Source organism: Pungitius pungitius, chromosome 14 (assembly GCF_949316345.1).
Source record: "Pungitius pungitius chromosome 14, fPunPun2.1, whole genome shotgun sequence".
In the NCBI taxonomy this organism is placed as follows: Eukaryota; Metazoa; Chordata; class Actinopteri; order Perciformes; family Gasterosteidae; genus Pungitius; species Pungitius pungitius.
The window spans coordinates 12516331-12541001 of record NC_084913.1 but is presented as its reverse complement, the minus strand read 5'-3'; the positions used below and the strand labels follow the sequence as shown (position 1 = coordinate 12541001).

Sequence of the window (24671 nt, the reverse complement as noted above, 5' to 3'; positions counted from 1 at the left end):
AAACCTTTGTGTAGGTCACAGTATATTACAAGTGCAAAATATCTCTTTTGTTTTCACAACCTTTGAAGGACATTCTGGTGACACTGAAGCTGATCTCGGACCTCCACGCCTCTCTGCTCTGCTGAGTCCACACTCACGCGGAGCTGGTCTTTAGCTTTGGGGTTGACCAGCTTCTCCAGCTGAGGCAACAGGGCCTGCAGCTCCTCCAAGTGGACGAGGAACTCTTGCTCTGTGGCCATGATGTCGCCCTGCTGTCGAAGACACTCCTCATAGTTTTCCACGTCCACACCCAGGCTAGCCTGCTGCAGGAAAGACACAGCGTCCTCCAGCCATTCACAGGCTGACTGCATCCTGAAGTGGTACTTCTGGCACAATCCCAGGGCTTCCTCTAGAGTAATCTTTTCACAAAAGATATTGCAAAAAAAGATTCAATTATTTTGTTGCTTCGTACCAAATGACAAATAAAATACCGTAAATAGGCGCAAAACATTATTACAGATAAAGCATTTAATTAAAAGGATGAACATGTCCCACCTGTTTGGAGCTTAGTGCTTTCTGAACATCGGCCTGCAGCTTTGCCATTTCTTCGAGGCTTGTATCTACGTGGGCTGGAACAAGCTCATTAGCGCTGACAAACTGCTGTTTCTCCCGACTACTGAGAGCAGCCACTATTCTCAGTCTGGACTGTACTTCCTCCTGCATGATTTGCTGCTTTCGGATCTCCTCCTGCACCCTCTCCAGCCTCACATCCACAATCACAGCGCAGCCGAGGTCATCCCTGACCTGCTGCAGCCAGTCCAGGGTCCTTTTCATCTCCGTCTCAAAGTCTTTACTCTGGACAAACCTGTTCTCACACTCTTCAATCAGATCCCCGACTGCGGCCTGCAAAGATCGCAGCTCGTCTTGCCACAGAACCACTTGCTCCTTGGAGGCGTCGTGGGCTGCTTGCTCCACGCGGGGTGCAAGAGTGTCCATCTGCTCCATGAGCCTTGACAAGTGAGAATTGGCACTCTGGAGGCTCCCTGCCAGAGCGTGGTAGTTCTTCAGCCTCTCCTCTGCTGACTGCGTCTCAGCGTTAACTTTCACCAGCTGCTCTTTTGTGGCCTTTAACTCGGAGTCAACCTGCATCGCCATTGCCTTGTGGTCCTCAAATGACTCCAAGGTTTCATCCAGATGCTCTACTTTCTGCTCCACCAACCTCTTTAGGGTGTTGTACAGGCTCACAAGTTGGGTCATTTCCTCTGGCCGCCATGGTTGACCGGTGCTACGGAAACCCTCTTTCTTCTGGTTCAGTTCACTCACAGCTAGGCTGAGGTTGCTCAGGTCTACTTGGATAATTTTGTAATCGCTCTGCAAACTGACAACCTCTTCTGTTTGCAGCCCTACAGGCTGTGTGCCCAGATTATTGAACTGATCCTCAAGCTCCTTCAGGGCTTTATGAGTCACGTCTATGAAAGAAGTGTACTCATTCCTGGTGAGAATGGCCTGCTGAATTTTCTCCTGTTTTTCTTTGGCTAGTGCTAATATGCTATTATATTGCTGGGGAAGCGTGTTGAGCTTTTCATCCAAATAGCAGTGGTCTACCTCATTCAGACTGGGCAATATTTCCTGGCCAGCCCTTTGTACAATTAAAAGAAGATTCTCATATTCAATGGCCTGCTCGACGATCTGTTGATACTTTCGTAACTGCGTTTCCAGTTCAGCATCTCCGACCATCAGGTTGATCTCCGGGAAGGTGACAATATCAGCTTGTTTTATCCATAGGCATATCTTCTCCAAGTCAGATTTGAAATACTTTCTGGAAACAAGTACTTTTTCCAGCTCCTGAAGTTTCTGGCCACATCTATGTAATGTTTTGTCAAAGATGTTTTGCAACTCCTGCAACTTTGTGAGAATCTCATTCTTCTCTTCCTCGCTGGCATCCCTCATCAGGTCCCTCCCCTGAGACCACAAAGAGGTCAGCTCACTCTGATAGGCTTTCAGGCTACTTTGAATGTTCCTACATGTTCTGACCTGCTTGGCCAGGTCCTCCGGTAACAAAGCAATGTACTCCTCAGCCTGAGCCTTCTTCTCGTTCTGCTGGACCCAGGTAATGGACTGGCTCACAGCCATCAGGAACTGTGTTCTCTCCGTGAAGGCCTTGCTGAGATGCTTTCTGCGCTGCACAACCTTCACACTCAGCGATTCCACCTCGTATTGAGTGTCGACAATAAGCTGTTGGAGACGTTGCCTTTCACTGAGGCCCAGCCGGGCCAGCACCCTGTCAGCATCGGCCATGGCCTGTGCCAGCAGGAGCTGCTTGGCTTCCAACTCACTGCAGATGCTCAGGTGGTCAAACAGGAAACTCTGAGCCAGCTCAGGAGGAGGACTCATTTTCATGGCCTCAGACAGGGCAGGCTTCTGCTCCTCGGCCCAGTCCCGAGCCTCTTTCAGACGGGCCTCCACTTGACCCATATCTTCCAGGGTCATCACTGAATCCTGAATTTTCCTCTTGATGAGGTTTTGCATCTGAGACCATCGCTGCTCAAAGTGGCTAATCTGCTCTTTTACCAGCTCCTTGTCATCCAAGTTTAAATGTTGGATGACTTTTTGTTTCTGTTCCTTAAGGTCCTCAAGAGTGCCTTTTTGTTCTTCCAGAGTCACTGCGAGCTTCCGTAATGCCTCCAAATGCTGAGATGAACTTTCAGCATCCGTTCTTTAAGACAAAAAAGATAACACATTAAGTAAACAAATGTTGTGTAAAAGATATGACAATGTAAGGAGTGCACTTCTTTTATCCTGAGAACTGAACTATATTTAAACAAAGCATATTTGAAATTTGTGCACAAAGCCCCCGTTACATTATTTTAGCTTCCAAGTATATATTCCTGCTCTGAAGATGAAGACCAATGAGCAGCAATGACGCCTAACACTGTGTATGTAGTCAAGTCTGTCTTCATGCTTGCAAGCATTTAATATATGTCCTGTTTAATGCTTTTCCACTGGTGTCGAGTGACCCAATCAGGAGATTATTAGAATTAGACCACAGCATGATTACTCATTTTGATTGATGTGCAAACACACCTGGCAAGGTTGTCCCACTCTTTGGACATCTGTTCAAACAGCGCCTCTACTGCAGTGATGCAGTCATGGTATTCCTTAGACCTCTGCAGGTCCTCCTCTCTTTGGATCTGCAGCTTGTTGGCCTGGTGACAGAGCTCAAGCCATGAATGGCCTAGACGGTCAAGTTCAGCATGTTCTGGAGAGTCCTGGCCACCAGTCAATCTGCTCACAGTCTCCGTCATCTTGGTCAGGATGCTCTGTTTAGACTGCAGGTGCTGGCTGCATTCCTGTGTGACAGGCAGTATACAGGATGTTAACCCTAAATACATCCAAAAAGTAAGATGATCTCTCTTTAATCCCTACACAACCCAAGACAAAATGTTGTATAAGAGAATAATAACATAATAACAACCTCTATCATATTTACTGTACAGTTGAGGTAAAAAGCACATGTAGACATAAAGTCTTTGTCTTTATTGTTATATAAAATAGGTTTAAAGAGTATGATTAAGAAAGAGCCACTCTGTAACTGTTTCCTACCTTGGCTTGACACAGCATGTTTAGAGCTATCTTGGTCTCCAACTCTGCAGGCCTTCTGGAGAGGCTGAGGAGCTGCTGCTCCATGTCCTGGAACAAGCTGGTCAGATCTTGCTTCTGTTCCTTGATCTCTCTCCAGCCCTCTGAGAGCTCCTTTGCACTGGACATCCTTTCCTCTATCTGCAAATATATATTTACACAATCCTACAGTCAATATTGGCAGAATCCTCCAACCATCTATGCCAGTCATGTTATACTGTCACATACATCGAGCGATTACAATCGCGCTTCTTGTTTATTACTGACTGTAATATGTACATAAAATGTCTTGAATCCAGCAATTATAATAAATCCATAATTATTATCGACAAATAAAATGTATTTTATATTGTGCAATGGATAAAGAACTAACAATTACTGACCGTGAGTTTGATGTTCTGGATCTGAGCAGCGGTTACTCTCACAGCATCATCAGACAGGTCACACACAGAACACACAAGGTCCAGGTAAGTGCTGGCCTGCTCCTGAAGGGCCCTGTAGTGCTTCACCTGTGTTTTCAAAAGCATTAATTAAGATAAATCAGACAAAAAATTACTGGTCGCAACCATTGCTTTCCAAGAGTGTAAAACACCGCACCTGCTTTAGTGCTTCCTGTAGACCCGACGGTCCCTGATCGTTGAGCGGAAGCTCCTCCTCCACTGTGGAGAGCCAGGCCTGGCTCTGCTGCAGAGTGTCTTGGTGGTTGACGTGTTTCTGCAGCTCCCGGTCCAGACTCTTATACACCTGTTAAACGAGGTGAGGTAAGACCTTAACTAACCTTTTTCGTACAGTTTTATTATGAAATGGAGAAGTTTCCTCATTGTTGTCTTGTATTACTCACACGTTGAGCCGTACTGCAAATGGCAGAGTAGCTATCTCTGGTTCCCTGTTGGTGAGCCTGGACTTGTTGACTAATCTTAGCTTGAACTTGGTCTGAACAGCTGGCTATGAGACCTTCTCCTTTCTGCTTCAGGCTGGTGAGGCGCTCCTCAAAACTGGCAATCTCCTCCATTATTGCCTGAAAAAAAGAGTAATTAGTTTGAAAACTGGTTTCCGCCAAAATAAATGATGTAATTGTAAACCATAAAGTATTTTAAGTCAGTATTAGTAGTATTGTCAAGTAAAAATCTTTCTCAGACTCAGGACAGTATGGTTATGGGCACCTTGTGTCGGGCAAGTTGTTGGGTTGACATCTCCATACCGCTGGTCTGCATGGAGTCTGAGGAGACCAGTCTACTCGACATCTGTAACAGCCACTTCTCAACATCTTGCAATTCACTGTTGTAATCCTCGTGCTCCTTTACCCACTCCACAAGGTTTTGGACTTGGGTCTAAAACACAACACATAGCAAACCGCAGAGATTCAAGTTACTGTGGGTAATTGTTCATTTAGTTTTTACATATTTTAGCAACACAGATCAAAACACATTAATAAATCAAATCTGTGAATTCTGAACGTTTAAGTGTCCATACCTTAACTGCTAAACAGAGATCTTGGTAGTCAACCTGCAGCTTTTTCATGTTGTCACTTATAGTGGGGTCATGGACTGTGTCGAGCAAGGCCTCTCCTTTCTCAAAGACAGATTTCACTGCTGATTCATGAGACTGCACTGTCTGCTGGATGGTCTGCATTTATGAAAACATAATAAATAAAGCAGATTAATTCTGTTCTCACAATAATTCCACAATGAAAAGATACTAATGAATAATGAGTGTCAAGTTACCTTGTACTTTGCTAGCTGAGCCTTCTTCTGGTAGAGTTCAGCTTTGGGCTCCACGCTTGATGCTAAAAGGTTCTTGGTCTCCATCATCCACTGGGCCTGGGACTTGCATTTATCCAAAAAGTCCTTTGACAGTGAGATACATTTCTCGAGGGCGCTATGCTGCATTCGCAGACCTTCCATCAGCTCCTTTAGTTGGAAGAGGCGGCTGTCCACCTCTTCTTTCAGTTGCTCTGCTTCAGGCTCCTCTAAGAATACCATGGCTCTCTCTGTCTTTTCTCTCATCGTCTTCAGGTAAGAGTGACCCTGCTCCATGTCTGCCTGAAGTGCCTGCAAGGTGCATGGGATGGTGTTATTCATTTTTACACAGATACATATATTCTTTGAGTCTGATAGTAGTGCTCCAACTTGTATTAGTGCAATTCAGTGAATTGTCTTTACAAAGCGGTCAATAATGTACAGAAGGCATGTATTCTATGGGTTAGGGTTAGAGAGAGTACCTCTAGTTTTTTCATCTTTCTTTCCATGGCAGAGCGGTCCACTACATCAACACTGATAGCCACAGTGCTGAAGTTATTCTGACCTGCGCTGAGCCAGTCTGAGAAGGTGCTGAAGACACACCGTGCCTCTTCAATGCAAGACACCTCTTCCTGGAGCTGTTTGATTGTCTCCTGCAATGTAAAGAAAGAGGAAACCATAGGTTCCAACAAAGATTTCACCTGGAATTCTGAGTGCTACTGGTTTAAGAGACCATTTCAAATGCATCAAACCATCATTGCATATATATCAGATAACATAGTGATACTTTGTGCTTTGTTACCAGTAAATGCAGCAGCAGGATGTGGTAGCGGGCTGTAATTTGGGTAGCTCTGGAACTTATCCGGCTGCTGATATGGGTCTCATCCAGAACCTGCTGAGCCAAGAGACTGAGGCCCTCCATCTCCTCTTGATAAACCAGAACTTCTTCCTGCCAGCTCTGACCAAACATGGACCATTAGAGATGTTTAAATAATAATTAAATTCCAATGAAATTATTTTTTCCAAAGCAAATTCAATTGTTGAAAGACACTTTTCAATTGGAGCAATGAAAACAAATGCATACTATGTTTATGCAGATTTGGGCAAAAACCTTTCCATGTGCATGTAACACTAACCTTAATCAACTGAAGTTGAGCATCTTTGGTGGCGCGATCAGACCGCCGATGGCTACGCAGTTGTGCTTTGGTCTCCATGCCTTTTAGCCAGCTGTCTAGACGCTGAAACTTCTGTTCCATCTGCCGGAGTTTGGCCAGAGCGCTGTTGAGCTGAGCCCGGGTGTCGGACAGCCGTCTCTGGTACAACCTCCACTCCTGCTGAAGGGTCTCCAGTGCGCGGTCTTCGATTTGAGGGAGGCCCCAGGGAATAACCAGCTCCCGACTGACCAGAAGGGTGTTTAGCAAAGCCTGGCCCTCTGTGCAGTGCAGCTGCAGTTCCTATAGTTACACAGATGTAGTTGAGCACTTTCAGTTCTCACTTATAGACAATATAAAAAATGAATGAAACTTCTGCCTGTGTAGTAGAACTATCATTTATTGTTCCTTTTATTTTATTTATAATGAACTTTTCTCAGGGAGAATTTTTTGACCTGTAGCTTTTGGAGAGTCTCCTCCAGCATATCAACATCGCCCTCCAGTTGGGTGTAGCAGCCAAGCTTCTCTTGTTCTTGTTCCAGCCAGTCTTCAAATGCCTGGAGGTCCCGCTGATACTCATTGTGGGCTTTCACCAGTTCCTCTGCTTTGCCCACAGCCCTCTGAGTACAAGATAAGGAAGTTATAATGTGATAGCTCATCGATTGAAAATGTTCCTATTTTGTATGTGTATATTTTTTTACTTTTAAGACTGTTTAAAACCAGCTACAAAATCAGCATAAAATACTAAAGCTTAAATAAATATTTGAAGTTAGAATTTACTGTTCACTCTGCTTTCATTACCATGGCATTGTCTTTCATAGTGCTATAACGCTCTTGCAGGTCCTGGAGCTCCAGTTGAGTGACATAGTTCTCAGCAATAGTGTCACTCTTTGCAGTGAGTGTGTCGAGCAGAGTGCTGTGGCTCAGCACCTCCTCAAACAGCAACTGAAACAACATACATGCATCTATCAATCAAATGCATTTTTGAAGTATATTTCTGTTGTAGTTAAATGCCTCTTGTGACTTTACCTTGCACTGCTCATTTGATCTAATACGGAGCACTACGTTACTCTGTATTAGATAAAGTATGCCAACGTAAGACTATTGGTATGAATAAGGAAATAGAAATACCTTGGCTTTGCTCAGATTAGCAGTTTTGTCTCTCATCTCTGGGTATTGTTTGTCGGTGGGATCGAGACTCTCCTCCACACGCTCCACCCATGCCACAAACTGGAGAACATCCTCCTGGTAACTGGTCCATTGAGACAGGGAACCCTCCAGCTGACTGTCAATGTTAAAAACAGTATAAAAACGTCAGACAACAGGGAAGTCATTGCAGGAAATAGCAGAAGGCAAACGTATGGACATAAAAAAGTAGCAGCAGGATTAAGATGCATTATTCCAATTTCTAATTAGAGGTTCAGGAAAATACTTTTGTGGACACTAATGTTGGTGAGAAGCTACCAAAGGCTGTTTGAAACACATTGTGTTGTTGATGTGCGTTGACCTTTTGCATTGTATTGAGGCGGAGAGCAGATTATCCCAGGAATCCTTTAGGTCCTGTATTTGTTTTTGGAGTACAGGCACCCCTTCAGCTGAGCTGTTTCTCTGAACTGACTCTCCTTTTGTGATAAGCATCTTCAGCTGGATCTCCTTCTCCTGCCGAGCAGTCAGCAAGGCCTGGTGCGACAATGACACATTTAATACACTGCTATGAAGGATATTTTAATTCTGTAGGCTACCAGTGACTTTTTGTACCTCCAGCTTGATCATCCTGCTGTCGAGAACATTTTTGTCAGCAGTGGGGGCGCAGTAGGTCTGCAGCATGTGGCTGGTGTCAGCCACCCAGTTCTGCAGCTCCTTCAACCCTTGGGAGAAAACCTGGTGCTCAGTGGCTATGCGGTCAATCCGCGATGCCTTCTCCTGCAGATTCACAAAAAAGTAAATTACAACTGTAGAAATTGAATCCCCCAAAAACCTGATATTTTCACAAACAGAGACTTTACTGATTAATAAAGATTTAGAACAAAATGTATGTGCTTGTACATTCTCTGTTAAAGACTCACGGTAATAAAAGAGAGACATTAGTGTTTCATCATTCTGGGTTAGTACCTTCACTGTTTATCACTGTTAAATAATACTAACTCGGTCCAGTCTAGTGCTTCTGTCTCTCTCCACCTCTACCCCCAGAAAAGCCCCCGTGCACGAGCAGATTGGAAGGCATTACTGTACCTTGGTCAGGTTGGTTAAAGCTAGGTACTGAGCAGAGAGCTGCGAGACACGGTGCACAAAACCCTTGCCGGCCGCGTGTTCATCCCACAGCAGCTGGGCCTTCTCTTTCAGCTTGTTCAGCTGAATCTCTTGAGAGGCTAACTCTTCAAGCACAGACTGGAAGAGCACAAGCAGGTTATCAAAGACGCATGCAAGCTGACACACAGATACAAGAAATTTAGACACAGACTGAAAGGTTACAGATGGCAACATGGCAAGAAGAAAAGAGAAAGAGACAATGGCCAATGCTACGGTTGCTAAGGCTCATGGCGTGCAAGGCTTCGAAATAGGTGCCAGACTGTTTCAAGCAATTAATAGTTAATAAAAGCAAATGTCTTTTAAATAAGGCAACTATTCATTTATATGACACTGTTAAAAGGGCATCTGAGGGAAGCAAGGCAAAATTGGCAGCAATTCAAACAAACAACTGGGAGTTAGTATAAGCTGCGGTCCCTGCTTCCTGAAAAATAACAGCAATGCAAAAACACTGCAACATAGGTGAAATGGCGAATGGTTTATGCAAGTGACAGGAATAGTCGTGAAGGCACCTAAGCACTGAGTGGTTGTTGTGGTCGAACACGTGTGGTCTTGAAATGAGGGGTGCTCCATGCCCTGTGGAAATGAGTACCTGTAGCTTGTAAAGCTCTTGCTTTTTGGCTGAGAGATCGTGAAGTCTTGTGCAGCTCTCGTGTACAGCCAGCTCTGTGGCGTGCAGGCACTGCTGCAGAGGCTCGGCACTCGCCTCAAAATCTTTCATCTGAGAGAGGACGTTCTAAAAAAACACCAAAGACATTTATGTGAAGACTACTAAGATGGTTCCGTAACTTAAAATGTATCACTACACCTTTTTCTATATTGAGCCTTTTGGTGAGAATTGACATTTATGTACTTACTTGTAGACTTGTCTCTCTGTTGTGCAGACTTGTCATCATATTTTTCCAGTCCTCTCTGGCCATGTTCATTTTAGCTTGAATGGCGTCGACTTTGTCTTTGGCTGCGTTACTACAGGCAAGCTCACCGTTCACAACCACTGCATTGAGCTTTGACTGACCTTGATCTCGGTCAGTTAAAAACTCCTGAGGAGAGAAGCAGAGGTGAAATCCTAACACAAGCAGGTAGTAAAACTCTTAATCTTACAGTTCAGACCGGGTAACCCTTTTTTCTTAATTTGGCAGTGCGGCTCTGCTCAGGTGATGTTCCTATATAAGCTGTGTTTGACATACTGTTCTTTAGCTAACAACTGTCCTTGACAAAATGGGAGAACATGAAACCTTTTTAAAATCTATCCACAAGGAAAAACACTGGGGACCTGGAAGAGTCAGTAGTGTAGCAGTGAACCTACAGAGCTCAGCTGTATTTTTAATAGCGATAAATAAGAATGTATAGGACATAAAATACAAATTTTATTCTTTAATAAAAAAACTACAGACAAGTCTTTGCTATTTAAAATCCCATTGTTGATTCCCCTCAGTGGTGATTGAACCTGTAGTTCTGGCAGCTTAAGTGTTTGAAAAAAAACAATATTTGACTTTGAGCGAGCGTACCTGAATCTTCTGCAAGCCAGATGAGGCCTCATTAATATTTTGAGGGACGTCGAAGCACTTGGCCGTGTTGATCTTGGCATTGACTAACCACTTCTGGAACTCTCTGAAGACTGAGCGGAAGCCTTGTTCCAGCAGCTTTTCTTTGCTCTGGCACTCCTTGGACGCTTGGAGACTCAGACTAGAAACAAGCCGTGTGCCGTTGTTAATCAACTTTGTACTAAGCATGTAAAACATTTCTTATGTATATGCCACTCTTTTATTCTAAATAAGGTGGACCGCCCAATACAACGCCATTCTCAAAATACAACCTAAAATATTTGATAGAAAGATGTCACATACACAGAAAGAATAGAATGATTATTCTTAGAGGAATTAAAAATGTAACAAATGTAATATTCACAGTGGGTCTATAAAATTGCATTCAGATCCTGTGTAATTATATAAACCTAGAAGATTTGTGTGTAGTTGTTTATGTTCCGACAGCTTTTAGTTAAAAACCAGGACACCTTGACACCTTTCTCACCTGTTGTATTCCTTAATGAGAGCAGACACTCTCTCGGATTGTGAACCCATGTCTCTGGAGAAACGGCACAGATCATTGAGTTGAGTCTTCAGACTCTCAGACGCAGGCTCAGCTTTGACAAGTTCCTCTAGAGTTTCCTGAAAGAACAAATTAAAAAAAAGCCTTATGAACACCTGTGGATTTACCATTATAATTATTAGCAGCTTATTAAGGGGAAAAAACTGAGCCAAGACCTACCTTGGCTATCTGCCAGCCTTTGACAGCATCCGCCCCTTCATTTTGTCTCTCTGCTTGAGCCAACCACAGACGCCAGTCCTTAAGCTGACGGCTGAAATCGTGTAGGTCCTGCTCCAGCTGTGCTGATAGGCTGCTGAACTCATGCTCAGAGCTGGCTATCTGGGAGAGGGCAGTCTCCAGACTTGCCCGAGTCTGCAGTGCTCCGCGTTCCCACTGGTCCCATGAAGAAAGGAGGGCGGCTTCCTCTCGCTCCATCGCCTCATAGCCCCCCGAGCCAGTGTGGTCTCTGGACACTGCACCGCACCTCTGAACCCGGTTCAGTCTCTCCCTGCCTCTCTGCTTAGAGTCAAGCAACTCCTGGGAGAGGGAAAGAGGAGTTTTAACTTTCACTTTTATCACATGGGCAAGAAACCTCTAAGTACGAATGCCATTGTAGCTTTGTGTTTGCTTGGACCCAGCCACTTGAACATCCTCATAACTGACAGTCACCTTTGCAAAGGAAAATAGCCAAGCAACATTTTGACTGATACCATTCCTTTCTAATCATACTGTAGGTCTCAGAAAATCAAATCATAATACATGAATTATGCTTCGAAAGCCCTGGCCTGTGAACAAAAGAATGCAACTGTTGCAACAAATCATGGATATTTTCCGGTGGTTTCGCTTCAAAGGTCAGGAGCTCAATGCTGCAGGACGACCTTTGAGTCAAGATGCTAAAACAATGAGAGGAGCCAGCAGACTTGGTTTGAACACCCAGTAAACATGCCTCCAGGACGCCTCCTTGTGGGGGTCTGGGATAACACACTTGAGGATTTAGAGGTTAAGATTCTTTCAGTTGGAGGTGACCAGGAGTTAAATACATATTTCTTTTCATCCTGAAGTTCTCACCTGCACCTTGGAGAGCTTTCTTTTAATGGCGATTGAGTCTCCTGACAGGTCTGACCAGCGCTGGAGTTCCTCTTTTGCTGAAATCAGCCAGTCGTTGAAGTCTCTCACAGCATCAACATACTGCTCATGCTCAGACACAATACTTTGCATGGACTGGACTTTACCCTTTGTTGAACAAAAAGAAAATGTAAATTACTACCAGAAAAAAAAAACATGGATATGTATGGATGAATGTGCCAAGTAGTATTTGCAAATATTTTGTATTTCCATCCCACATTACACGTTTACAACCTAAAATCAATTTAATATACTAAAATTCTAACAAAAATTAGTCTGTATACCGGATGCAGCTTGTTTTGGGATTGTCCTGTTTTTGTCATCCTGAATGAATCATCTAGCATTTAGCAACTATTTGGAAGTACCAATATGTATCTATGCCTGTATTTACATCACCTTGACAACAGCTGAAATATCAGCAAAGTGTGCAGTGAGCTCCGCCCTCGACTCTGGTCCAAATGCCTGGTCTCCAGTTTTTTCGTGCATCTCCACTGCCTTGTCCGTCAGGCGTGAAAGTGCCACCGCATGAGCCTCCACATCAGCCTGGATGGCCCTGAGGCGCTCGAGCAAAGCGGACTTCTCTTTGAGGCCCGGCTGCTGAGGCAGAGTCATCCCCACCTCCTGCTCCACGGACTCCATCCACTGCTGCACCTGGCTCTTACTCTCCTGAAAGCTGGTCCACTGGGCTACTGTCCACTCCAGACGACTATGGAGAATGTAGAGTATTACAACAGTGTCATCAGTCCTCAGACAACCCGGGCGCAGAAGAAGACAGATTTCCTACCTGTGGCAACTCATGGAGGTCATCAACATGTTGGCCCAAGCATCCTTAAGGCTCTGTAGCTGTGCACAAATGGCCTCCTGTGCCTCCATGCTGTTGTGCTTCAGGACCTGTTCTCCTTTTCCTACAGTCATGTTGAGCTTCACCTCACCTTCGCCCTTCATTAGCAGGATGTCCTGCATGTACAAAAAATAGCAAATTTAAAAATTTGTCCAGAAAACACTGTATTCCAAAGTACAATTACTCAGGTATATATTTACTGACCTGAACAAGACCTAGTCTTTTCTCGAGAGTCTCTTTATTGCCAACTGTGCTGTTGAGTGAAGCTAAGCGCTCCTGGACGCTGTGAAGCCACGTCCAGGTGGTCTGCAACGTATCTTCAAAAGCTTGATGCTCCTGTAAAGTTAGCTGGCAGCTGCGCAGCCTCTCTCTCAAACGCCTCAGTAAGGCCTGGTGCTGTGACTGCAGCTGAGCTGAGACCCTTGTCTCACTACCATCGCCTCGCCCGCCTTCATTCAGCGCCTGGCCCTCCTGACCTAGACGTTCAAATGAATCTCTGCATGGAAGGAAGTAAATGTTTAAATAAGCTACAAAGAGAATTTAGATTTTGGGGACACTGGTGGAAAATAAAATCATTTAATGGGTATTTTCTTGTCATAGTAAATGCAGACTTTGAGCAGATTCAGCACCTTTCTTTGAGCACTTCCTGCTGATATTCCTCTACTTGCTCAAGCACAGCTTTTTCAGGACCACATTGCTTCGCTTCAAGCAGATCTGTGGTCATCCTCTTTTCCATGTGCTCCAACCACCATCGGAGCTTCTTAAGGCGACCTTCAAACCTAGGAATTCACAATGCGATACTCAATAACCATTTGCGATTGCATAGTGATGGATAGCATTTCTTTAGTAGTCTTTTACCCCTTCATGAGCGATGCACTGTCTTCCAAAATCTGTTGGTTTTGTCTGCACTGCTCCACAAAGCTGTCCCAGTCCTGCTGGATGGAGGAGAGGTGCTGCTGGACTTGTCCAGCGCTGGCTTTGGGAAGATGGAGTAGGAGTTTCTCTCCTTCCTCACAGACCTGAGTAAGCCGTACCTCACCCTCCTCCACACGGTCCATGGCGCCCTGACAGATAACCCACATCTCATTTAGCTTTTGTATTTGTAACTTCTTTTTTCAGGCTATTTATTCATTTGTTGATAAGAGCACCATTTAGATATTTTAATTAAATGAATAGCCATTGCTTTGCAGTGTCAAAATTACCTTCAGTTTCTGTAGTTTTCGTTCGACAATTTGAGTGTCTCCAGACCTGTCGGAGCACTCCTTTACAATCTCCCTCTGTTCTGAAAGCCAACGATGGAACTCCTGAACTAGATCTGATGGGGCAGAGGAGAAAGAAGATACATATCTGGTGTTGATTGACACAGAACCAAGCTGAATAGAATCAAGCTTTTTCTTCCTAAAACACTCCTTGACCACCACTGTATATGAGAGACGGCTTTGTTGTGTGTTGTCCATTATTGTACTGTCTGCTGTCGTGCACCAACCGCCAAGTCAAATTCCATGTATGTCTGACATATTGTGGCAATAAACGATTCCTGAAAACAATAAATTATTGGAGACTACTGATGGGACATAGTCATGTTTTGTGCTGTATTCAAAATGTTTCGAACCTCTGTAATATAATGGTGTGGCGCGTAAGCTAGCGCAGCAAGTGGCTACTTAGTAAAGCTACAAATTTCATTGAGTTAATTTGGCTTTTTAGATTTCTCACCATTGAATTGCTGCTGAAGGCAGTTCTGCAGAGATGCCAGTGTCCTGGCAGAAAGCTGGTTCACAGACTCATAAGTCTTGATGAGGTCAGTGAGAGCTGAACCCAGACCAGCCAGCTCCTCAGAGGGATATTTTCTACAGAGTGTGTTGAGGCTCTCCCTCGTGGCGTCAATGCTCCCCTGCTGATTTTGCAGCTCTTTCTGAAGGTCCTTTAAAACACGTTTAGAAATGTTAATTTGTTTTTCCTCCATAAGTCTCATCATGTGATCTGTAAGAGAAAAAGGCTACCTATATGAAACACCGACAATATCATTATTAATGAGGCTGTACCTTCACTCTGCAGATGTCCTCAGGATCTGATCCAGTTGGTGAAGAAACAAGAGAATCCTCCATACTTTTTAGCCATGCAGACATCTGGGAAATGTAATCTTCCAGCTGTTTCTTCTGAGAAGTGAAGTCCATGAGGTTTCCCCCGGCCTGCTCGTGGAGCTTCTGAACCGTATTGATCTTTTTGCGAAGGTCATTCTCCAAAACCTAATGAAGGTATAATAAAAGTTTACAGGTTTACACATATTTATAATGACGAGGAGGACCTTCCACTTCAGTTTAACCAGAACAAATATGATTAAATAATCTGTAGTACCTGTAATTTAGCGGGCGTCTCTTGACTTTGAGTGAACTTCTTCAGATCTGATACTTTGCTTTGCAAGGTTTCAAGTTTCTGCTCCTTCTCGAGCATTTCCGCCTGTGGATGTGTTAAAAACATGTATGTTTTGGTGCATCATCATTTGCTTTGTGTAATGTATCAAAGTAGATGAAACTTATTACAACCAGATTTAATAAGGATATCAGAAATCTTACCTGTAAAATGGAGAGCCTGGCTGACACCTTCTGACTGTCATTGAGGTTGTTCAGGCTCTCATTTAGTTCAATCACACAGCTGCTTGCCCAGATCTCAGTGTCCTCGCTGATTTTACGTACATCCTCCCACAGTGTCAGACTCTGGTTCAGGTGATCAATGTTGTCATCTATCTTCTCAGACACCTGACAAGAGGATTCAATCACAAGTGTTTAAGTCGGAAGCAAACTTTTATTAAATGATGTCCTTCAAACGCTTTCATGTTTAAAATTAGGTTGCAATGCTGGTGAAACTTAACACACATTCCAAAAGCTCTAGAGAATTGAGTTTGGTTTATTCAAAAAAGATTATGTGGAATAAGCAGAGGTGGGCTCTTTTTTACATATGAGGCCTACCAAAGAATCCCATATGAAACAAAATCAGCAAAGAATTGATTCTTTGACCAAGCCTTTGTGCCATAGCCCTCCACTGTACACAAACTATTAAAAGCACATACATTATGCAACAAATCAACACATCAGTATTGTAGTAATTCCTGAAGTCAGACTCACATCCAGCCACTGATCAACGAGGGTCTCAATGTCCTTTTTCATCATCTCAGCGTGGCACTCAGGAACTTTCTTCAGTTCAATCACCAGTTGTTTTCCTTTACTGGAAAACTGGTCCAGTTCATGTTGCTTGCTAGCCATCTCTACCTTCACTGTCTCGTGCTACAAAAAATGTTTAAGCGTCAGTAGACCAATGATAAAGATGAAACCATTATAGCTTTTTTCTGGATGTAATAAAAGGTTGACCTAAAAAAAGATTTATAATTTGACCTGACCTTGGTTAGTGACCTCCTGGTTTCCTCGTGATCCTTAAAAACAGAGCTTATCTCAACCAAAGGTTCAGTGCTCTCAATAACACTGCTGATGGAGGATTTCAATGTTTGGTATTCTTTCATGAGCCCAATTAGGACATTGCATTGCTCCTGTCTGTCAGTGGGAAAGATAGGTGTATTGTCAATTAAAGATTATGCACATCAACTTTAAGCATGTAAATAATAACATTATAAAAACCATAAAACTGTATAACAAAGTTTATAGTCACGCAGAATAAATGTTGACATTCCAGAAGTGATGTCATTTTAGCTGCATTTGAAACATTGAACTGTAATAGGTAAATGTCACACATTTTAGCCCCCAAAAAAGTGTTTTATAATGGTCTAAGTAGCATCATGTGTAGCCTAATAGAAAAGACAAGCTTAAGCACTTAAAAAAGTGTTTGTTTCTTTACTCAATTAATATCTGAAATAATGTAAAACATTGCAAAGAAAATGATAAATCATTCATTTTCTTTCTCACAGTTGTGTGTGTTTTTGATAATGCAATGTTGCATGACTCATGGAAGACCCTTTAGCACTATTTAAGCACCTCTCCGTGATGAGCTTCTTGGTGTCTTCCCATGTGGTCTCCAGCAGACTGATTTCCCTCAGCACCTCCCCAGCCAACTCTGCATCTCTCTGGGCAAGTTGGTTGCCCTTGTCCCTGAGCCACTGCTCCTCATGCTGGTGTGACTGTAGCTCATCCTCCAGCTGATTAAAGAACCGTAGCCTAAAACAGAAGACAATGGTTTTATACCCACCCACGGCACTGGCATCCTATGTTAATTGTCCCCTCCAATGTTTAATAAGAGCATCGACAAAATAAAAACGGATTTAATAACATTTCAAACACATTACCTCTGCTGTAGTGCATGCAGACTGGGCTCTTTGAAGCTCTGGTGGTCGGCTTTTTCTTCAATGTCCTCCACAGCTTTGAGAAGCTGCTCTTTCCGCTGTCTAAATGAGGTCCACAGAGACCCCAGGGCCTCTGCTTCACTCTGCTTAGTCCCCAGCAGGTTCCTTACTGCATCCAGCTCGGCGCTGAGTGAATCAGCCAACACGCGGCATGACTTACGAGCCCCCTCCTCACCAACGATGTTAAGATGGCTTTTGCAGAGGCTGCTGTCCAGATTGACAGCTAGAGTCTCCAGCCGGCTAATGTCTGGGACAATAGTGGAGAGCTCCTGCTGCAGCTCCTCTACTTTTCCACGGTCCCAGCTCCCAGCACTCTCCACAGTCTGCTTCAGACCCTGCAAAACCCCCGCAGCCACACCGTGAGTCTGCAGAAAAGCCTCAAGCCTTTCAAAGCACTCTAACCGGAGATCAGCTATGTGCTGTGCCTCCAGGTAGGGCTGCAGACAGCTGTCTGCTCTGCTGCGCAGGAGCTGTGCATCACTGGGCTCACAGAACTGACAGAGCTTCTCGGTCTGCTGCTCCAAGCTCTGTCTCACACTGGATTGCTTTTCTAAGGACACCTGGGTTTCCTGTAAAAAGTGATTTCCAGATGATCAGCTGTTGCAAGAGGATATTTGTTGTCTAACTGACTTGAAATGGCTCAGAGTAGGAATGCATCAAACACTGCCTATGTGGTTCTGACCTTTACTTGTTTGGTGGAAGACTGCAGGTTGCCAATGTCGATTTGAGAAGTTGAGTGCAGATTTGAGAGCATGGCCTCACCCCATTGGGAGAATTTGAGCAGGGCCTGGTCAAACTCCTCCACCAGAGAGAGGTGGCTCTGAACCTCTTTGATTCTGGGGAACAAAAAGACAGCAAAGTTAATCAAATCCGCAAAGACAATATGTGCTTTAACTAGTATTTGTACCGTATTCTTCTCTTTAACGAGGATATTCTCTTACTATAATTCACTGTATACCATCAATATGTTGTGTATTGTGCCTAAGGAATATTTGTATATATTCTATATTGAAGGTACAAAACAGACATAAAATTGCCAAACTGTTTAAGCAGACATTAACTTGTACCACTAATATTTTGTTCACAGTACGACATTTTCAATATTCGTAACTGAAATATTTCAACATGACGTTTTATCATTTAAACAATAGTTGCACTAATTGCAAACATACGCCACAAAGCAACCATCATAATAAAAGCTGCACAGACTATGCTGAACCTGTTTCAGTTCACTGCAACATCATGTGTCACCTGTGACGAAAAGAGTGGAATTTTGAGTGAGATTTATTTACCTTTGAGGGAGGACTTCATTTTGAACATGAAGTCTCCCCTGAAGGGCCTCAAGCTCGTCTTTCAACTGCTTCACTCTCTCTTCTGGTGCAGTCGGACACAAAGAAGTTCCCAAAGAGAACAATTCAGCATGAGCAGGCTCAAGGAACTGAACCTCAGAGTGGAAGGCCTGCAAGACAAACATAGTTTGCTTTAAAAAAAAACGGTTTACATTGAGTGTTGTATAAATATGTGTGTGAGGTGGTATTTATATTTCATGTTGTGGGGGGAAAGTTCTGTTCCTTTTCTCAAAGACGGAAACCCGGAGCCATTTATTTTTATCCATTTATTTTAGGGTTAAGACTCAGTTTGAGATGTATTTTGGAAAAGTGTATGTTTTTACCTGCAAATCTTGTAGCTCTGTGCGGAGCTTTGCTTTATCAGCTGAAAGATACTGACTCTCTGGTTTGCTTGCGGATTCACTCTTCTCCAAGCAGGAAACAAAGTTTGATCGCTGTTTCTCATACCTGAAACACATCAATAGAAACACTGTTGATTCATTTTTCACTATTGGCTGGGGCAAGTGGAGTGTTAACATTATCATCAAGTAAAGTCAGTTATCCAATTCGTATATTGGCATTGTTTTTATTTAAATTTGACCTAAATCCTGTTATATGCTGTATGTTAAATTCATCTTTTAGAGAAAGCTTACTTTTGCCAAAGAGAAAGCAGGTTTTCCAGAGTGCTCTGTTTGTCCTTTGCTTCCTGGACACTTTGGTCATATTTGTTGTTTAGCTCTGTCATAATCCTCTCAGCTTGCTCTTTGTCACTAAGTCTCCTGGCACCAGCTGACAAGGTCAGCAAGGCTCCCTTCAGCTTTTCCTGATTCTGACAGACATCCTGCAGAACAAAAACACAAAACAGTGACTTCTAAAGCATCATCTGTGAGCTGGATGACAGCTGGTGCTGTGTTAAGCTTTGCTATATATTTTCACATACATTGATATGTAGATTATTTGTTTTTAATTAGCATTAGTTAGAGAATTTCATAGTAAAAACAATTTAACACCATGTGGTTTTGAAGAGCTTTGTAGGTCTCTGATGAGGAGGTGCATGATTTGATGGGATGCTCCAGTTTTGTGTGTAGTTCACTGAGAGACGCTTGAACCTAGGAGGGAAACAAGATCAAAAAGGTGTGCCCATATCTCCCTTAAATGCTATCCTGTGTACTGTCATGATAATGCAAATATATATATATATATATATATATATATATATATATATATATATATATATATATATATATATATATATATATATATATATATATATATATATATATATATATATATATATATATTAATTTGGCCTACTTACTTCCTTGTGGCTAATTTGGAACTTCTGTTGGTGAGAGGAGCTTTCCTCCAGCTGTCCATCAAGCTGCTGTATGTTCTCCTTCAGCTCATCCCAGTACCTGCCGATTTGGGTCAGACGGGCCTTGATGCGAGCTGCCTCCCCTGAAGATACAAACTGGGCTAGTGCCTGGGAATCTGCCTCAAGCTGACAAGGAACCGAAGCTCGCTCCTGAAGCTCTGCACCAACAGCCTGGGCATGCAGGGAAGGTTGTAAAGCAAGACTTTATAAGTGTCCAGGTAAAATGTAATTAAATTGTGAAAGGCACTAGCTCAGTCAAATTTCTACTTTGCCTATAGGGGCTTTGACTTCTGCAGCCTGTTAAATCTAAAACACTACAAAAACAAAGGAAAATGGGGAGGAGAGTTGTCGCTTTATAATACAAAACAGTATACCTTTACGGTGGTGATCTGATGCTCAATAGGCAAAGGAGAAGATTTCAGTACATCCAGCTGCTTTTCCTTGTCAGATATCCACAAAGAAAGGGTTTCCAACCCAGATCCAAATTGATCCCATTGAGCTTTCATTTCTTCCAGAGACTTCACACTGGAACACAAATGTATTCAATATAAATTGTCCATGTTAGACATTTAACATTAATGTAAGAAACGGAATAACAGATAATTGGGTTTACTACATTTGCATCCATGTGATTGTGTTGTATTGGTCTTAAATGATATCAATTGTCTTACTCTTTTTTGAGACTAGCTTCTACTTTGTCCACTTGTCCACTGAGGGAACCAGCTTGTTGTAAAAGCAGAGTCTTGTTTTTTGGACCAAGCTGGATTTCTTTTGCTCTCTTCTGCAAAGTGTTCATATGTGAGGCCTCCGCTTCACACTGCTTCAACAACACCTGTTAAAAAAAGAAAAATATTAGGTTTGTATTTGGCTGATATACTTCCAATTGTAGAAAGTAAACCAGATAGTTAACACAACCCAGACCTACCCTGGCCTGGTCGAGTTCAGCAGCCAGGCTCTCTGGACTGCTGAAGTTCAGGTCTCTGTCCATCGTTGAGCGCGCTTTATTTACAAACTCATGAACTGCCTCCTGCTGGCTGTCAAACTCCTGCCACGCTGCTAGTGTGACCTGGGTAGGACAATGGCCCAAAATCAATGACATCAACTCAAATGTATTTAGTGCGTTATCTACAAAACAAAATATTGCAGATCCAAAAGGTGTAGAAGACAATTAACAATATTGAAATATCTGTTAAACAGTTACAAAGAATTGTTTGTCACATGACATCATTAAATATGCATGACTATGTTTGGCTTCATCAGCAAGGCGGATGAGGCACTCTGACAGAGGAAGCACAGCTTATGTTATACAAGCACTATGCCCCAGGGTGCTGCAGCAGGGGACGAAAAATCCAATATGTTGCTGTTCACTGTACCGAGAATCGTTTACTTGGATACAAAGTGCATTCTCCTGAACACACACACAACACAAATAAAGTTTCCATTTCAAGACTCCCACCTTCATCCGGTCTACACTCTATGAAGTACCGTCAAGTGGACTGACTTGCTGCTATCTTCTAAAGGAACTGTAAGGCCTTGGAGGGAGAACATCAATCAAACCTCACTCTCCACTCAGGACAAGTTTCCACATTTATAAGGACCAACTCACATGAATGAACTTTGAGAAGTGATATAGTTCAAGGTCAGGTTGATGTTATATTGTACAAAATTATATAAAGATATAAAAGCTTATATAACAGCATTGAAACACCTATACGGGGATCCAGCATGAATGAAAGGAGGCCGTGTAAAAAAAAAGCATGTTTGATAAGCAAAACAACAGACAATAATGACTTAATAAATAAATTGAATAAATTGACAAAATGACAGTTTTTGATCTATTAATTACATTCAGCTCAAAAAGTAAATTGCAGCAAAAAATGTTTACCTCGAGGCTTTGCTCCTGTGAATCCATATTTTGCTCCATTTTGCTGAGTGTGTTCTCTAAAGTCTGCAGGTCCTGCTGCAGAGTCTCTCCCAATCCCTCCTCAGCCTGGAGCTGCTGGCCTCTTGTGATAAGCTGCTGGACATCCTTTCTCTTCATCTTCAAACGTTTTAACAGTTGCTATGATAAGGAGGACAAATCTAAAGTGTTAATCTATCAAAAGTAGTTCTAAGTTAAATTTTTTAATGAAATTGCATTCAGATTTTTGTGAATATCCCACGCTACCTGGTGAACAAGAAGTAGTTGCTGGGCTTCTCTTACAGTTGCACAGTCTAGTATTTTGGTGACCTCGGCCTGAGCCTCTTTCTGCCCCTGGAGGAGGTCATTCAATATAGTTTGTACCTCTTCCCTGAACTGCACACAGTCGCCCACAGCCAGCACCATCTTCTCAGCCTTGAAGAGATAACAGAGAAAGATATGGAATTCAAATATAAGGATTCTTTTTGTAATATTTATTTGATCAAATATGATAAAATCCTGAAAAAATTAGCAAACCATTCACCTTTTCCAAGACAGTTTTTATTTTATTTCAAATTATGAAAAAACATGTTTTTTATTTCTATTCAGTGTATGTCCAGTTAAGTGCAATCTAACATACATCTTAACTATAAATTATAGGTACACTGATTTTATTGTTGCAATATTTTTGTATCTGTGTGTACCTTTAATAAGGTTAGAATGTGTTAGAAGGAGTATCATGTGTGGGACCGTACTAAAATACGAGAAAGCTGGACCCTACCTCAACGAGAGAAGCAAGAAGCCCCTTGAAATCAGTAGAGAGCTTGCTCAGGGTACTTCCTTGCCTCTGGGCATCGCTGTCAGCACAGATCTCAACCAGTACGGCCATACGAGCTTTCAACCAGCCCAGATTCCCCTCCTGTAGCTCTGCATCATCTCTCAGTTCCTGCACACATGAAAATATTGTTATACAGCTCTTGTAGTCAACGGCTTTAAGTGACTGTCTTCTTCTTAGCAGAGACAATGGTAAGTGTATAGGTACTACTATGTAATAACTTACCGTGATGGTAGCCTTCACCTGGCCATATTTTCTGGGGTCATTGGCTCGGGTTCTCAGCAGCCTCAGTTGACTTTCTTTAGATATAAGCCAGCAGGAAAGGTCGGCGTACCTGTTTCACACCATAACGGGAAGATTTCACATCAACCCCAAGAAAATATACAAAATAATTGCTTTTGGTAAAAAGACTACATTCATCAGATGCAAAATTAGACATTTGCCAGGCTGTAACACCTGATCCGAAAGGAAAAGCAAGTCTCAAAAATGAGTGTGTTATGTACAGTATGAGCGTAATGTGCCTAAAATGCATTGTTCTATGCCACAGTGCTTCCACAGTCAAAAGGTTAATTCCAGCGCTGTCTTTATTATGTAGTGATAAATAGTCACTGCACCTTGAGTTGTACTCATTCCATTTATCTGGGTGCTGCATTAACTTCTGATGGGCGTTCTCAATTTCCTCCCGGACCTCAGAGAAGTCTTTTCGCGATGCTTCCACTGTCTGGTGGACGGGGTCTGCCTCGGGGAGCTTTTGACAAAGTTCCTCCATCAGCTGCAGCCTTTTCTCACAGATGGACAAGGGGCCCTTTTCCCTAAAGAAGGCCTAAAGTAAAACAAAAACACAATTATTTACTTGTGCTATAAGTCATGAATAAAGGGATTTCACTCTTTCAATCAAAAAGCAAGAGAGCTTGTGCTGTTTACTCAGTAATCTAGTGTAAGTGAACGTAAAATGACAAAATACTGGGGTTTGAGGATAGTTTTTGTTTGACACTGGAAGAACCTCTGATCAAATGCATCAAAATCTTCCCACGCTGCTAAAGAATGAGTTATCTCACAAACGAGTTAGATCAATACATGAACCTCAGCCAGCCACTCTCGGTGCTCACCCTGTGCTCCTTGACGAGTCTCTCGCTCCCCATGCTGGCCAGGTGGCGGTTTTCCCTGGTCACCTCCGCCTGGCACTCCTGCAACACCACCCTCAGCTTGCTCCTCTCCACCTCCACTTTAAGATGGAGGAGGTGAAAGGGGGCGTCCGACTGAATATCCTGTTAAATGAGAAATACAACAAATACGAGACCAGATTCAGAGCAGTTTGGGAAGTTTGTTTTCAACAAACCTTTTGGCGAATTATCTAATTTATATAGTTGATAAGGACATAAATTAATTGAAATATGTCACAATTTCTTTGTAATCTTGTTGGAGCTGTATTGTTGCACTTTACACTATTCAAGTCGAGGACCTAACCTTCCAGTGTTTGTGCAGCTTCCTGACTGTTTCCTGTAGCGACTGCTGCTCCTGCTCTGGCAAAATATCGGTCAGCTCATCACAGGCCTTGAGGAAAGCATTCAGGACCTGTTGATCCAGTTGACCAAAGAACTCCTGCAACAAAAAAAGACCCAATTGTGAGTGAAATTTTCGACAAGCCGGCCATGACTTATTTAATTAAATTCTTCTTATCTTTGTTACATTCTGAGCCAGGACTGACTTTGCTGTTTAAGTAATCGGAAAGGACACCGTATACATTGGGAATCTTGCACACGGCCTGTTCTCTTACTGTGTGCTTCTTGAGCAGCTCCTCTGGGTCGCCTCTTTCTGTCAGGCAGTTTTGTGCCATTTTAAGCACCTTCTCCAGTTCTATCCGTGACTCATCGAACCTCTTCACGAGGCTGCTGTTGGCCTCTACATGCTTCCTCCACTCCGAAGATTCCTTAATCATGCCCTTAACACAAAAACGTTTTTTTAATGCCAAAAACAGTCCTAAGAGGTGAACAGAAATGAAGACAAGCCTTTGCA

At 42.9% G+C, this 24671-nt stretch overlaps 1 protein-coding gene across 12 annotated transcripts in view; it reads right to left on the bottom strand.

Annotated features, from left to right (window-relative positions):
* The window catches only part of syne1b (spectrin repeat containing, nuclear envelope 1b), a 77507-nt gene that overhangs the window by 29155 nt on the left and 23681 nt on the right, over positions 1-24671 (bottom strand). For 11 of the 12 annotated variants that reach the window (XM_037486729.2, XM_062557247.1, XM_062557246.1 and 8 more), the window contains 56 exons: positions 24433-24597; positions 24123-24257; positions 23765-23923; positions 23270-23478; positions 22881-22989; positions 22602-22766; positions 22088-22255; positions 21806-21982; positions 20846-20986; positions 20592-20752; positions 20295-20445; positions 19864-20091; positions 19556-19654; positions 19199-19386; positions 18890-19013; positions 18510-18676; positions 17900-18053; positions 17161-17786; positions 16853-17032; positions 16264-16414; positions 15992-16150; positions 15443-15625; positions 15225-15326; positions 14912-15115; positions 14583-14790; positions 14072-14184; positions 13728-13933; positions 13499-13648; positions 13074-13365; positions 12813-12985; positions 12425-12734; positions 11972-12136; positions 11084-11440; positions 10847-10983; positions 10324-10501; positions 9673-9855; positions 9408-9551; positions 8741-8896; positions 8267-8431; positions 8016-8188; positions 7640-7793; positions 7310-7453; positions 6964-7128; positions 6494-6811; positions 6160-6315; positions 5840-6010; positions 5343-5669; positions 5092-5244; positions 4782-4949; positions 4460-4636; positions 4216-4362; positions 4002-4127; positions 3583-3759; positions 3064-3329; positions 535-2695; positions 61-398 (listed from right to left, as the gene is read on the bottom strand). In XM_037486729.2, the coding sequence (XP_037342626.2) occupies positions 61-398; positions 535-2695; positions 3064-3329; positions 3583-3759; positions 4002-4127; positions 4216-4362; positions 4460-4636; positions 4782-4949; positions 5092-5244; positions 5343-5669; positions 5840-6010; positions 6160-6315; positions 6494-6811; positions 6964-7128; positions 7310-7453; positions 7640-7793; positions 8016-8188; positions 8267-8431; positions 8741-8896; positions 9408-9551; positions 9673-9855; positions 10324-10501; positions 10847-10983; positions 11084-11440; positions 11972-12136; positions 12425-12734; positions 12813-12985; positions 13074-13365; positions 13499-13648; positions 13728-13933; positions 14072-14184; positions 14583-14790; positions 14912-15115; positions 15225-15326; positions 15443-15625; positions 15992-16150; positions 16264-16414; positions 16853-17032; positions 17161-17786; positions 17900-18053; positions 18510-18676; positions 18890-19013; positions 19199-19386; positions 19556-19654; positions 19864-20091; positions 20295-20445; positions 20592-20752; positions 20846-20986; positions 21806-21982; positions 22088-22255; positions 22602-22766; positions 22881-22989; positions 23270-23478; positions 23765-23923; positions 24123-24257; positions 24433-24597 (12563 nt within the window). The remainder of the gene's footprint in view (positions 1-60; positions 399-534; positions 2696-3063; positions 3330-3582; positions 3760-4001; positions 4128-4215; positions 4363-4459; positions 4637-4781; positions 4950-5091; positions 5245-5342; positions 5670-5839; positions 6011-6159; positions 6316-6493; positions 6812-6963; positions 7129-7309; positions 7454-7639; positions 7794-8015; positions 8189-8266; positions 8432-8740; positions 8897-9407; positions 9552-9672; positions 9856-10323; positions 10502-10846; positions 10984-11083; positions 11441-11971; positions 12137-12424; positions 12735-12812; positions 12986-13073; positions 13366-13498; positions 13649-13727; positions 13934-14071; positions 14185-14582; positions 14791-14911; positions 15116-15224; positions 15327-15442; positions 15626-15991; positions 16151-16263; positions 16415-16852; positions 17033-17160; positions 17787-17899; positions 18054-18509; positions 18677-18889; positions 19014-19198; positions 19387-19555; positions 19655-19863; positions 20092-20294; positions 20446-20591; positions 20753-20845; positions 20987-21805; positions 21983-22087; positions 22256-22601; positions 22767-22880; positions 22990-23269; positions 23479-23764; positions 23924-24122; positions 24258-24432; positions 24598-24671) is intronic. The other variant, XM_037486733.2, reaches the window with a different exon arrangement.